The following is a 14,287-nucleotide window of genomic DNA, read 5'->3' on the forward strand; positions in this document are numbered from 1 at the left end:
AACGAAATATCATAGAGAACTCAAAGAAACAACCACATAAGCACCAAATCACATAGAATCTAGAGATCTTAGCTTAGATAAGCCATGGTCATGCACTCACCTCTTTGCAGGAAGTTTCTGACCAATAAGGACGAATCCCTCACTCCTAGCAAGCTTCTAGCACCTTCCCAGCCTCCAATCTCTCAAGAACAGCCAAGAAATCTCCCAATCTCACTCACAATCTCAAGAACACTTGTTTTCTCTCTTTTCCTCTTTTTCAAACAAAAACGGCGACCACAACCTCTGGAATACGACCTAGGTCGTTTCCTTCCTTTTAAGACCCGGTTCAATGGTTTCCTTAAACCAAACCGAACCAAATCGATTAAAAACTCATTCTGATCGAACCGAAAAATAAGTGGTGTCGACCGACACCCCCTTGGTGTCGATCGACACCCATCCCCAAAAACCAATTTTTGGTTTGCGGATGTTACAACGGGCTGTGGTATTCTAAGTATACACCAAAATATTGACAACACCCTAAAAGAGTTGCCAAAAAAGAAATTGGATCACACTTTCATTCTAATAGTTATTTGTTTGGAGAACATCTATCATTTGGATTTTATTTTAAATAACTTTATTTATTAACCAAAGATCCAAAAACATTTAATAAATTTAACTGAAATTGAATCAAATACGAATGAAAATCTTTAGTCATAAGATTATTTTTTTATATAAATATACTCTTAATATCATCAGAAATATATAACTGTTTATGCACATAATTTCATATCATAATATGTAAATTAAATTACGATTAAAATTCCCATCTATTTATAGTATTACAATGTGAAATAGTGGATGTGAGACAGAAATGGGTAATTCGTATGATAAAAAACAGATTAAAAACAAAATTTAGTATTTGACATGTAAATAACTACTTTGAGACGGGTACTTTGAGAATTTTGGGTATTTTAAAATTTTTTTTTGATAGTTTTTAAAAATTATAATTTATACTAACTATATAAATTAAACATTCAAAAGGAGAAGAAATGTATTTTGTCTAAATTTCTTAGCCAAAATTTATTAGTAACATTATTATATAGGTAATAATTTTAAAAAGAATGGTTATAGGACATAAAATTTCTAATGGGATGGATTGGGACGAGACGGGACGGGATGTGATGGCACTCGACGAGAATTAACATCCCGTAGCAAATTACTTTAACATTTTCAACAAACATGGGCTGTGATTGATTAGTATGGATGAATTGCAATATATTGTATATTTTCCAAGTATTGAATATGATGATCATGTTTATTTTCGGTACGGGTTGTGGTATGTTACATATACACCAAAATATTGACAACATCCTAAAAGAGTGGCCAACTAATTTTTATACTAATTTTATACAATTTAAATTTTACAACCTAAAATAAATTATTATATGATTGAATATATATTTTACCAGTGTTTTTTAAGTAATTTAATTTACTAATTAAGTACATATACTTTTAAAACAATAATTAAATTTTGAGAAATACTCCAGTCTATTTATAGTATTAAGACAAGAAAAAGTATATGTAAACTGAAACGGGTAATTTGAATAATGAAAATCAATATATTGAACAATTTTTTTTTTTTAAAGGGACATATATTGTAGAGAAAAGTAAGAAATAAAATATAGGTAGATAAATTCAAATGTCAAGCTTTCACTAATTTGGATAAGGATTGATTTTGCAACATGTAATTAACCACTTTGGAACGAAAACTTTGAAAATTTTGGTATTTTTGAAAACAATTATATAGTTTTTGAAAATTATATTTTTGGATAATTTCAACTAACTAAAAAAAAATAATAATCAACAGAGAACTCTGGTATCCCGTCTAAATTTCTTACCCAATCTTTTTTAATAAACATTGTTTAAAGAAAATTTTAAAAAGAACAAACATTAGACGGGACGATACAAGATACAATACGAGACAAGACGGGATGAGACGAGCCGAGATTAAATGGGATAAGACGGGACAAGAGAGGATGAGTTGGGACGTGAGGGGATGTGACGGTATGGAACATAGTTCCCATTTCAAAATAAATACATCGAAGTTTATTTTCTTAAAATTTACATAAAAATAACATACATATACTACAGCGTCCGGATTAATATAATTTTTAGTCATTTTATGAATTTAAAATTTAGATAAAAGTATTTTGTCCCGTGCTACAGCACGGGTTCCTACCTAGTAGGCTATTTATAATAAAACCAGAAAACCCTAATAAATCTCTGTAATATTCTAGAAATCTCTAAAAGTAAATCATATAATTAATAATAATATTAGAATATATATAAATGAAAATAATTCTAATTATGCGCTGCATCATCGTTGAAGAAAATGTAGGAGAAGTTTAATTGGACGGTGGTACGATCGATGATCTTTTATGTTTAAAGAGAGTCTAGACGATTTGCGTTAGTAAAACTATAAGCTTCAAATGACGTATTAAGAACGTGTGGCCACGGATGAACCAAATGGCTAACCACTGTCTAGTCTGTTTCAAATATTAAAATGATGCATAATCCATCTAAAGTACTTATACTGATTAGATATAGATAGGTAGCTTATAGGAAAAAAAAATGCAGCAAGTGAATGACGTTAATGCCTCCGCACCCACCCTCCTAGCTAGACTGTTGTTAGAAGACTAATTTGATTTGTTTTCTTTGGTTAGGCTTTTACCCGCTTAGGAGTATTCCTTGTTAACAACGCGGCAGCCTAGCCACCTAGACGGTCACTTAGTCATTGTCTTGTTGATCGGGATACACCCGGCCACGGTTATGAGCAAATCGGTCTAGTTAGTTGTTGACTGATTACGCTTGAAAATAGGTTTCTTAACCGATTTTAAATTAAAAAACTTTCGATATATTTTCGCCTAGGCCACAATATTTGAATGGGCCTCATCCTCGTTATAGCCATTTGAAATATTATGAGCACCCCCTTATCCATCAACCGATGTTTCCAATGGGATCAGTCACCTGAGAAACGGCTATGTTGGGAGATGCATTGATTCATAGCCCAAATGTGACTTCTCTTATTGTTTTGAAAATAGTTAATTGTCAATAGCCCACAGGTTTTGAGATCTTCTTAACCAATTATGATGGTATTTTTAGGCTTTGATCATGAGATCTGAGTTTTGGTTGTAACACTCTTTGTCTTTTTCTTCAGTGCACTGCAAAACCAACACGGTTCAGCATCTTGTGGAAGTCTGTATTCGGAACTCTCTTGACATACTGACACTATTTGTCGATGGATTCGGTCGTTTATGTGTAATATGGAGTAACGGTTAACCAGATGACTTCTCTTCTCTTGCTATGCTTTCCTAGTTAAACTATTATATGTATAAAAATTCGACTTGTAGATGAAAGAAGACTTGGTACGTGTTTCTTTGTGTCTCTGTGCCACATCATTTGTCTGTGAGTTTTCTCCGTCTTTTCTTGTTTTTAATCTTCTTGTCTCTGATTTTTCCTTTGACAGTAACTTGTGATACTTGTCATCTTTCTTTCGGTACACTCAACCAAAAAAAAAAAAAAAGTTCCATGGGGGATATTGTATATATATAGCCCAAAACTCAATAGATTATATATATTGAATGTTCTTATTAATTATAATAGCTATAGCGTTGAGATGATCCACTGATGTTTTATCTCATTCTCTGTTTCCCATAACTATAACAAAATGCTTTTGTTGGTATCTTCATGGATATGAATATGTTGGTTCGTTATTATTTTTGTAGCTTGATAGTTACATAAAAGTTCGGAGTTAGTAACTCGGGTTTAAGCATTTTGTTACAGATGAAAAGTAATCTTATAAAAAAAAAAAAAAAAAATTTGAGGGTAGGTTAAAACTTGAAAGGAACCTTGAGATAAAGGCATAAAGCCATAAAGACAACGACTGCGACAAGTAGTATACTCCTAGAAGATAACATCCAAACTATAAAAGTCCATGAAATCAAGTAGACAACTACGACTTCGCCGCATCAGACACTAATAATTGAAGAGAAAGATATTTTAGGAATTTTAAAATTTCTCAAAGATCATAGCTGTTCAGAACGAAACTTATTTTCACAAAACTTTATAAAATGCACAGAAGAGTGAAACTCTTCGTCTCTTCCCTTATGAAATGGAAATTATGTAATGTTAGGATAACTCGTAACTGTATATTATTTATTAGTTATATATATATAGTGTGGTACTTTTGTTATTTCAAGTAACTAGATTATGACCCGTGCTAGACCACAGATTGAAATTCCTTTTATTTATATTGTAATTTTTATATAATATATAATTTATTTGATTGTGTTTAAACGTTTTTTTTTGGATAAACAATTACGCAATAAAATCATATGCTAAATATGATGGCTTAAAAAAGACACATATCTGATATATTGTTAATGATTTTAGCACGGGTTGAAATTATTTTTATTTATATTCTAATTTAACAATAAAATATGATCCCGAAGATCACAATTAATGCTAGATTAGGACCTTAAAAACTTTTAAAATCAATCATATAAATTATATTTTATTCTAAAATTATAATATAAATAAAAGGAATTCCAACCCGTGTTCTAGCACGGATCTTAATATAGCATTAAGGTTTAATTTTTAATTTCTAAATATGATCCCAAAGATCACTATTAATATTGTTAAATTAGCGAGATTTGATATATTTTTGATGATTGAGAGTAAATTTTTATCCTTTTAATAATTTTTTTTATTGATGTTGTTTATCAATAAAATATGTGGAAAATAAATTGGTAATATTGTGATTCTATATATTTGGAATCATATACACGTGATCTTCTGAAAATAAAATTTGGAATATCCATGAACTATCAATTTGGAATATCTCATTTAAGATTTTTGGTTACAATTAAAGTTTTATTTGTTACAATTAATATATGGATTAATTTATAATTTATGTATAACCTATTTGTAACCATTTATTAAAATTATAAAGTCTACCAAAACAATATTATGTACTTCCCTTTTATTATAAAGGGGATGTGATTAAATAAAGAAAAAAACATGCTATTGTAATTTTGTATGATTTAAATAATGTACGCACATATATTTATAATTATATACATAGAATAATTAACAAACCAACAAGGAAAATAATACCCAAACTACTAAAACATCATAATGTGTTATGCCTACAGAGTCTACAGCTAAAAGTTATTTGACGAACAAGGAATACTAGAACATATCTCCTGTCATCTTATTACTTGAGAAAGTAATATTGAAATTGCTAAGATCTACTTTCCAAGGATCAGATTTATTAGCCATATTGAAAAATGCAAATATCTAATTTTCCATCAATATCTCAAGATTTTATTTATTTGCCCCAAATCATTACATCTAGATAGTGTCAAGATACTACTGTTTTGGAATGGTTATACAAGTGTATTCTCTCATCTATCATCTTCATTTTGATTGATAATTTACCATTTCCAAAAAAGAAAAAAAAAGAAAGACAATATGTGTATCATACTATCATCATATCACTTAGGAGGGGTTATTGGTTTAGGATTTAGAAAGAATTTTAATGACTTTAAAAGTTATGTAAAATATGTTGTTATTCAATCAAGACTTTTTAAAACTCTTTAAAAATTTGGTGTTATTGGTTGTGGATTTGTAAAAAGTTATCTAAAATCTTGATAAATCTAGTGTTATTGGATTGAGAGTCTTATAAAGTCATGGAAAGTTTTACGTTATTCAATTAAAACAAAAGAATCTTGGATTGTTAATGAATTCAAATTTTGTGTTATTGGTTTAGGATTTTATATCATTTCCTTCATAACAAAAGTCATGAAAACTCTTTCATAAAATAGAAAGATTTTATGAAAGATTTTACAAGATTAGGAAACACAAATCAGCAAAATTTAAAATAACTTCCTAACAATTTATATAGATCAGAGAAGAAGAGAGCCTCCGTTTATGGCTACCACCACCGTCGTGTGTGGCGATGTTGAAGGTTGCGATGTTGAGAGAAGAACCCTGAACACAAAGAGATTTTTTTTTTTTTCACAGAAGTGTTGAATCAAAAGAATATTGTGCAATATTTGTTGAGCAAAAATTTACAAGATTTTATGAGAGATTTTACAAGATTAGGAAAAACAAATCAGCAAAATTTTAAAAAACTTTCTAAACAATCAGTAAGAATCCTCAACTTTATACTTTCCATGATTTTATTTAAAGTCATTAAAACTCTCTTAAAATCTCAAACCAATACCTCCCCCTTAATATCAATTATCAAAATCAATAACAAAATGGAAACAAATTAATAAAGAAAAAAAGAAACTTCCCAAAATGGTAAAAAAATTAATATCAATTATCAAAACAATTAACGAAATGGAAACAAACCATATCATAGCTTGATAATTTTGCTTTTAATTAATAATGAAAAAAAGAAACTTCCCAAAATGGTAAACAAATTAATATCAATTATCAAAACAATTAACAAAATGGAAACAAACCATATCATTAGCTTGATATTTTTGCTTTTAATTAATAATAAAAAAAAAAGAAACTTCCCAAAATGGTAAACAAATTAATATCAGTTATCAAAACAATTAACAAAATGGAAACAAACCATATCATAGATTGATATTTTTGCTTTTAATTAATAAAGAAAAAAGAAACTTCCCAAAATGGTAAACAAATTAATATCATCATCCACGTCACTACTTTCACCTATAAAATGTTCCCGCTACCACTAGCAAAATCCCAAAACAAAGAGAGTAGTCCACCATGAAACTAAGCAACACCACTCTCGTCTTCTTCTTCTTCTTCCTCATCTCTCTCTTCTCTTTATCGTCGTCAGCTTCATCTAACAATGGCTCGACCATCTTGTTCACGACGATAGGGAGACCCACTTTCGAATTCGACATCTTCACTCTCCCAACAAACAAACTTCCACCCTCTCCCGCAGATGAGCATCGTCTCACCGATGGCACGTCCATTAATTTCAACGGCCATTTCGCTTCTCCTTCTCCGGCGCTTATCTCACTTCTTCCCAACAACTCTCGTATTCAACTACAAGACTCGTCTCTTGTACATCTCATCTACGTTACCGAGAGAGACGGCACGCCTAGCTTAAACTACGACGTCGTTTCTAACTCCGGGTCAAGAGTTCGTGGTCAGTTATTTTCCGGCGATAAGAGTGGCATGGCTGTGAACTCGATGCAGGATAAGCCTGTTTTGACTAACGAGTATCTCGTTTACGTGTCGACACATGAGGATCCGGGTAAGCCGATGGCGAGTTGGGCCGCCGTATACTCTACCGAGTTACGATCTAAGTCGACTCGACGTTTGACACCACCTGGAATCGCTGATTTTTCTCCGGCGGTGTCTCCGTCTGGGAAATGGACCGCCGTGGCTTCGTTCGGGGAGAAAGGATCGGCTTGGAGCTTGGTTGCGAAACAGATTAGTACAGACATCTACGTTTTCCTGACTAGTGACGGGACTCAGCGAGTTAAGGTCGTCGAGCTAGGAGGCTGGCCGAGTTGGGTCGACGATTCTACTCTTTATTTCCACCGGGAAAGCGACGACGGCTGGATCAGCGTGTACCGAGCGGTTTTACCCAAAACCGGACCGGTTAACATCAAATCGGTTTTGGTTCAACGAGTCACACCACCGGGTGTTCACGCGTTCACACCCGCCGCGTCACCAAACAACAACAACTTCATCGCTGTTGCCACAAGGAGGCCAGGATCAGACATCCGCCACGTGGAGCTCTTCGATTTGAAGAAGAACGCGTTCGTCGAGTTGACTCGTCTTGTATCGCCGATGAGTCATCACTTTAACCCGTTTCTTTCCGCTGACTCGTCCCGGGTCGGGTACCATACCTGCAGAGGCGACGCAACTGGACGTAAAACTCCCCGGAATCTCCTCCAGAACATCAAAACCACTTCCGACGACCTCTCTCTCTTCAGATTCGACGGCGCGTTCCCGACAATCTCGCCGGAAGGTGATCGGTTCGCGTTTCTCTCTTTCACAGGCGTGTTCGTGGTGAACCAAGACGGTTCAGGTCCACGTCAGGTGCTTCCGCAGATGGGATTTGGAACAGTTTGGGATCCAGTTCGACGTGGGATACTGTACACAAGCTCAGGCCCGGCTTTAGCACCAGGGAAATCTCAAATCGATGTTCTCGCCATTAACGTCGACGCAACAAACCCGTCAACCGCCGTTAAGAAGCTCACGACTAAGGGGGAGAACAACGCGTTTCCATGGCCGTCACCTGACGGTAAAAGGATCGTGTTCCGTTCTGCTCGGTCCGGTACTAAAAACCTTTACATCATGGACGCGGAGAAAGGTGAAGCTGGTGGTTTGTTCCGGTTAACTAATGGGAACTGGAACGACACGATTGCTACTTGGTCACCAGATAACAATTGGATTGTGTTTGCATCGAACCGAGAATTTCCCGGTACGTTGTTGATGAATTTGTATGTGGTTCACCCGGATGGAACCGGTTTAAGGAAGCTGGCGCAGAACTTGACAGGTGGGGTGTCCATGCATCCTATGTTTAGTCCCGACAGTAAGAGAATCGTGTTTACTTCCATTTATGCTGGACTCTCGGCTGAGCCGATTGGTACTCCGCATTTCAACGTCCCGAGTAGTGAGATCTTCACGGTGAATTTGGACGGCTCTGGTTTGACGAGGCTCACGCATAACTCGCTGGAAGATGGACCACCCATGTGGTTCCCCAAGATCAAAGCTACTGGTGATGTGGCTTGGCCTAAGAGGTTTGGGCCTAGTTGCGCTATGGAAGATTTCAAGACGCAAAATACGACCCAGAAAATGACGGCTATAAATAAGCGCGCAACAATGTCTTTGTGTGCTGTTCCTTCGCAATGATTTTGTAGCCTAAAGAAATAATATTTTTTGTTATGATGATATTTTTTATTAAGTATTTTGGTAGCCTAAAGAAATAATATTCCTTAAGATTTTTAATATTGTTTCGAAATATAATATCCACATTGATCTTTGAAATAAGAATCAACAGTTGAAATCTAATGATAGTACGTAGTTTGCTTTGTCAAAGTGTGCCCACCATGGTCCATGCTAGATAATTCGTAGAATACAAGAGATGTGAAATATTCTCCCCTTGACTCTTGAGGATATAATATACTTTTGTAAGAAAAGTTACAAGTACAAATTCCACAAATGATAGCCACATGTCAACTTTTCTCAAATGGACTCTACAAATATCACAGTGACGTATTAATCTCTTTCTTCACGTCCCTTCTGCTTCCGCTTCACGCATCAACGTCGGAACTTAAAACACGAAGGCTGGTGGTGGAGACACAGACACAATCATATCATCACTCTAGGACGATCTCGTTTCGAATTAAACATATTCGCCCTCTCCAGGGCTCAACCGCCTTCAGTTTCCGGCGAGCTTCGGATCACTCACAACAANGAACAGTTTGGGATCCAGTTCGACGTGGGATACTGTACACAAGCTCAGGCCCGGCTTTAGCACCAGGGAAATCTCAAATCGATGTTCTCGCCATTAACGTCGACGCAACAAACCCGTCAACCGCCGTTAAGAAGCTCACGACTAAGGGGGAGAACAACGCGTTTCCATGGCCGTCACCTGACGGTAAAAGGATCGTGTTCCGTTCTGCTCGGTCCGGTACTAAAAACCTTTATATTATGGACGCGGAGAAAGGTGAAGCTGGTGGTTTGTTCCGGTTAACTAATGGGAACTGGAACGACACGATTGCTACTTGGTCACCAGATAACAATTGGATTGTGTTTGCATCGAACCGGGAATTTCCCGGTACGTTGTTGATGAATTTGTATGTAGTTCACCCGGATGGAACCGGTTTAAGGAAGCTGGCGCAGAACTTGACCGGTGGGGTGTCCATGCATCCTATGTTTAGTCCCGACAGTAAGAGAATCGTGTTTACTTCCATTTATGCTGGACTCTCGGCTGAGCCGATTGGTACTCCGCGTTTCAACGTCCCGAGTAGTGAGATCTTCACGGTGAATTTGGACGGCTCTGGTTTGACGAGGCTCACGCATAACTCGCTGGAAGATGGACCACCCATGTGGTTCCCCAAGATCAAAGCTACTGGTGATGTGGCTTGGCCTAAGAGGTTTGGGCCTAGTTGCGCTATGGAAGATTTCAAGACGCAAAATACGACCCAGAAAATGACGGCTATAAATAAGCGCGCAACAATGTCTTTGTGTGCTGTTCCTTCGCAATGATTTTGTAGCCTAAAGAAATAATATTTTTTGTTATGATGATATTTTTTATTAAGTATTTTGGTAGCCTAAAGAAATAATATTCCTTAAGATTTTTAATATTGTTTCGAAATATAATATCCACATTGATCTTTGAAATAAGAATCAACAGTTGAAATCTAATGATAGTACGTAGTTTGCTTTGTCAAAGTGTGCCCACCATGGTCCATGCTAGATAATTCGTAGAATACAAGAGATGTGAAATATTCTCCCCTTGACTCTTGAGGATATAATATACTTTTGTAAGAAAAGTTACAAGTACAAATTCCACAAATGATAGCCACATGTCAACTTTTCTCAAATGGACTCTACAAATATCACAGTGACGTATTAATCTCTTTCTTCACGTCCCTTCTGCTTCCGCTTCACGCATCAACGTCGGAACTTAAAACACGAAGGCTGGTGGTGGAGACACAGACACAATCATATCATCACTCTAGGACGATCTCGTTTCGAATTAAACATATTCGCCCTCTCCAGGGCTCAACCGCCTTCAGTTTCCGGCGAGCTTCGGATCACTCACAACAAGGAAAAACGTCTTTTTTATACCTGGACAATTACACTATGTTGAATTCATACATCGGACTATCGACTGTGCTAAAACATACATGTAGTTTTAAAATATTTGAATTTCATACCTAAACTTTGAATTTCATACCTAAACTTTCGATTTTGTGCCTAAATATATAAAAACGTGTTTAATGTGTAACTCTGTTAATTTTTCCGTTACATCCATCTGACGTGGAATCCAACATGTACAGAAACATTTAGTTGAGAAATTAAAATTGAACCAAAACAACTTACCCTAGCCTCGAACCCGTAACCTTTACCATACAAATCAGCGGTTTAATACCATTTGAGCTACTGAAGATTTTGTTCTACGAACGAACAAATATATATATGATAACATAATAACTCCGAACAACCTGAGAAATCCCCAAAAAATATTGGGTCCGAGAGTGTAAGGTTTGGTCGGGTCGGGTTTCTCTTCCACACCTTCGTCAAACGACTCGTAGTTATTACTCCCGCCGGAATTGCCACCAAAGCTCCGCCGTAACAGGTCACCGGCTTCTGAGTTTCTGGGATTAGGGTTTGGTCTGTTAGGGATTGGAGGAGAAGAGGAGGAATTTTTGTTGGTAAGAGAAGCCATGACTGATACAAACTGCTCAAAATTCTTAATTTGTTAACAATCTGAGATCTTTGGGTTGTTAAAGGAAACAGTAAACCAAGGAATTGAAATAGAGGGAGAGAGAAGAAATTGAAATTTGTTAGCAATCTGATTTTGTTTATGGTGAAGCTACGGTGGCAACCCTTTTCCGGCGAATGTTTTTTCTTCACCAAAGATTTTTTTTTGAGATTTCTCTGTTTGTTTGGAACTGTTATTTATTCTATATATATAATACGTTTATAAGCTTAAGAAAATGTTCGGTAGCTCAGTTGGTCTTAAACTTGTTGGTTTGAATGCTAAAGGTCTGGAGTTCAAGTCTAGACTTAGACATTTTGGTTTAATTTTAATTTCTCAACTAAATGTAAAACGACGTCGTTTTACTATCTCTACATGTGGATTCCACGTCAGACTTACTTAACAGAAAAATTAACAGAGTTACATATTAAACACGTTTTTGTATATTTAGGCACAAAATCGAAAGTTTAGGTATGAAATTCATATATTTTAAAACTAAATGTATGTTTTAGCACAGTCGATAGTCCGATGTATGAATTCAACATAGTGTAATTGTCCAGGTATGAAAAAGACGTTTTTTCCCTCACAACAACCAACCCAAAGTTCATAGGTGTGGCGACGAGGAGACAAAGCTTGCTCAAACTTTTTATGGGCTCTTGGGTAAATTTTTTAAATAGAGTAATAGACCTTTTAAAACATAAAAATTTCCGTTTATTTTGATACAAAGAAAAACTTGTACTGTTTTATGGGTTTTTTTTTTCATATGAAAAATATATATGGACCCTTTTTATTGACAGCTTGGGATCAGGTTCGACCACGCTAAATGTAGATGAATGTTGACAGACGAATCTTGATGCATGGTTTAATTCCCTCCAAATCAATCAGTTTGTATCCGGAACTCTCTTGACATACTGACAATATTTGTCGATGGGTTTGGTCGTTTTTGTGTAGTATGCAATCACGTTTAAGCAGTATGGCTTTTCTTCTCTTGGAATTAATTTTTTTTTATAATATATGACCTAATTGCGGCCGGAGACTTGTTTATAATTACAGAGAATCTCTTGTAATTATAAAAACTAGAAAGTAATGAGTAATGCCTTCATTTCAGGTCGTCAACGTACAAATTGTGTGATTGAAAAGAGTTTGAACTCAGTCACACCTTTGAACTTTTACTTTTTCTTCGGCCCTCTTGTCGCATATACCAAACATTTCTCTCATCTCCGTTACAAACTCTAAACATCTCTTCTAAAAACTGAATTTTATCAAATAGGTTTTCGTATAAGGTAACCAAAAAGTGTAAACAATATATATTTTATGAAACTTATCTCCATTTAATATTCAAATCCCTCCGAGTCTCACACAAAATCCAAAACAATGTACTCTTCATCGGGGGTATCAACATGCTTCGTTTTGATTCCTATTTTGGTCAGTGAGATCTGTGGTGGCCACACAACTGCTTCTTATGCGCACCGTTTCGTCCTTGAACATGACCAATGCCTATTTGAACCACAAATGCTTAGCCAAACAAGGGAAGTACAACCCGGGAAGTTGGTATGAGAGACAACTTCAAAAAATTATAGAGTCCATCGCGAGCGGTGATGGTTTTATCCACGGTTACGACATGATGGCCCTTAGTAAGGATTCTGATTCTGATTACGTCAGCGTCACCAACCAGTGCCGCGGCGACTCCTTCGGGTCTAAGTGCCGCTCCTGCTTTGCCACCGCCATTGCAGGGGTAAGGCCATTTCATTTTTGTTTTTTTTTTATTAACGCCAAAACCAATCTCAACGTTCAGTGGACTAATTTACATACAAGATATAGTTTTTCTTGTTTATTATATACATTTATCACTAAGATGTAACCAAAACTTGGCCATAAGGCAGCTAACTAAATGTTATATTTAAAATTTTAGGCCACATGTTATATTTAAAAGTTTTGGGCCGAATAACTAAATGTTTCTGTTAGCAGAATGGTTATATAGCTTTAATATGCTTCAAAATTCGTGGGTTCGAACTCTCAGACAGGCATTATTATTACTTTTTCTTTTGTTTTTTACTTTCTATATTTCTTATTTATATAGTTTATATTAACATTTTTGAAGTACATTTTGGTTTCTGCCCTTTAAGTTTTACTTATTTAATTTTTTTTTTATAACATTAACCCCTAAAACAATTCCATAAATAACATTGCAGAGAAACTCAAATACTAAACTTTCTTAAATTGACCAACATTTGTTACATTTATTGCCATAAAATTTTAACAACATCTATGCATTCCGATTTTTCCAAAAACAAGTCTACCCATTAAAGTTTTAACTCATTAAATCTCCAAAACTATTTTATGCATGCTAGAATCTCTCAAATTTAAATGATATACAATGGATTTTCCATAACAAAAGTTTACAATCTCCATAATTATACTAACATTAATAAATTTCCTAAACCGAAAATCCAATTATAAAATATCACATTAAATATGTTGAAAACCCCCCATATAATTTGGTTTATTTTTTATTTTTTGAGGAAGTACCAAAAAAAATAAAATTCTATTAATTATCATAAACTATATATATTGACATAGAAAATTATAAACTATAAAAATATGTTAATTTGGTAAAACAATTAACATAATTAAACTTGATAAAAAAACTTATTTTGATTTTAGTGAGACAGATCAGCATTAATCCCATATAGGGAGTTAAGTGGAATTGTTTTTTTTTTTAAACACTTTTATGTGTACCAGAAGATAAATGTATTACTAGACTATACATATATGATACTAAGATTTTTTATGTCTCCTAGCAGGTTCAATTAACCTTAA

General features: G+C 34.9%; 2 protein-coding genes across 3 annotated transcripts in view; both read left to right on the forward strand.

Moving 5' to 3' along the window:
- On the forward strand, window positions 6,680–10,348 carry LOC104746633. Of its 2 annotated transcripts, XM_019236519.1 has the most exons (2): window positions 6,680–8,101; window positions 9,461–10,348. In XM_019236519.1, exons 1-2 carry the CDS (start codon window positions 6,784–6,786, stop codon window positions 10,246–10,248), a joined length of 2,106 nt encoding a protein of 701 aa, XP_019092064.1. In that variant the 5' UTR covers window positions 6,680–6,783; the 3' UTR covers window positions 10,249–10,348. The 2 variants fall into 2 exon arrangements, with proteins under 2 accessions (XP_019092064.1, XP_010466456.1); XM_010468154.2 differs by lacking the exon at window positions 9,461–10,348 and having other exon boundaries at window positions 6,682–8,989.
- Window positions 12,842–14,287, forward strand: part of LOC104748410 (putative cysteine-rich repeat secretory protein 16) — a 2,361-nt gene continuing 915 nt past the window's right edge. The window contains 2 exon segments of the mRNA XM_010470056.1: window positions 12,842–12,892; window positions 12,894–13,202. Coding sequence (XP_010468358.1) covers window positions 12,842–12,892; window positions 12,894–13,202 — 360 coding nt within the window.

The sequence above is a fragment of the Camelina sativa genome, chromosome 15 (assembly GCF_000633955.1).
Source record: "Camelina sativa cultivar DH55 chromosome 15, Cs, whole genome shotgun sequence".
Taxonomy (NCBI): domain Eukaryota; kingdom Viridiplantae; phylum Streptophyta; class Magnoliopsida; order Brassicales; family Brassicaceae; genus Camelina; species Camelina sativa.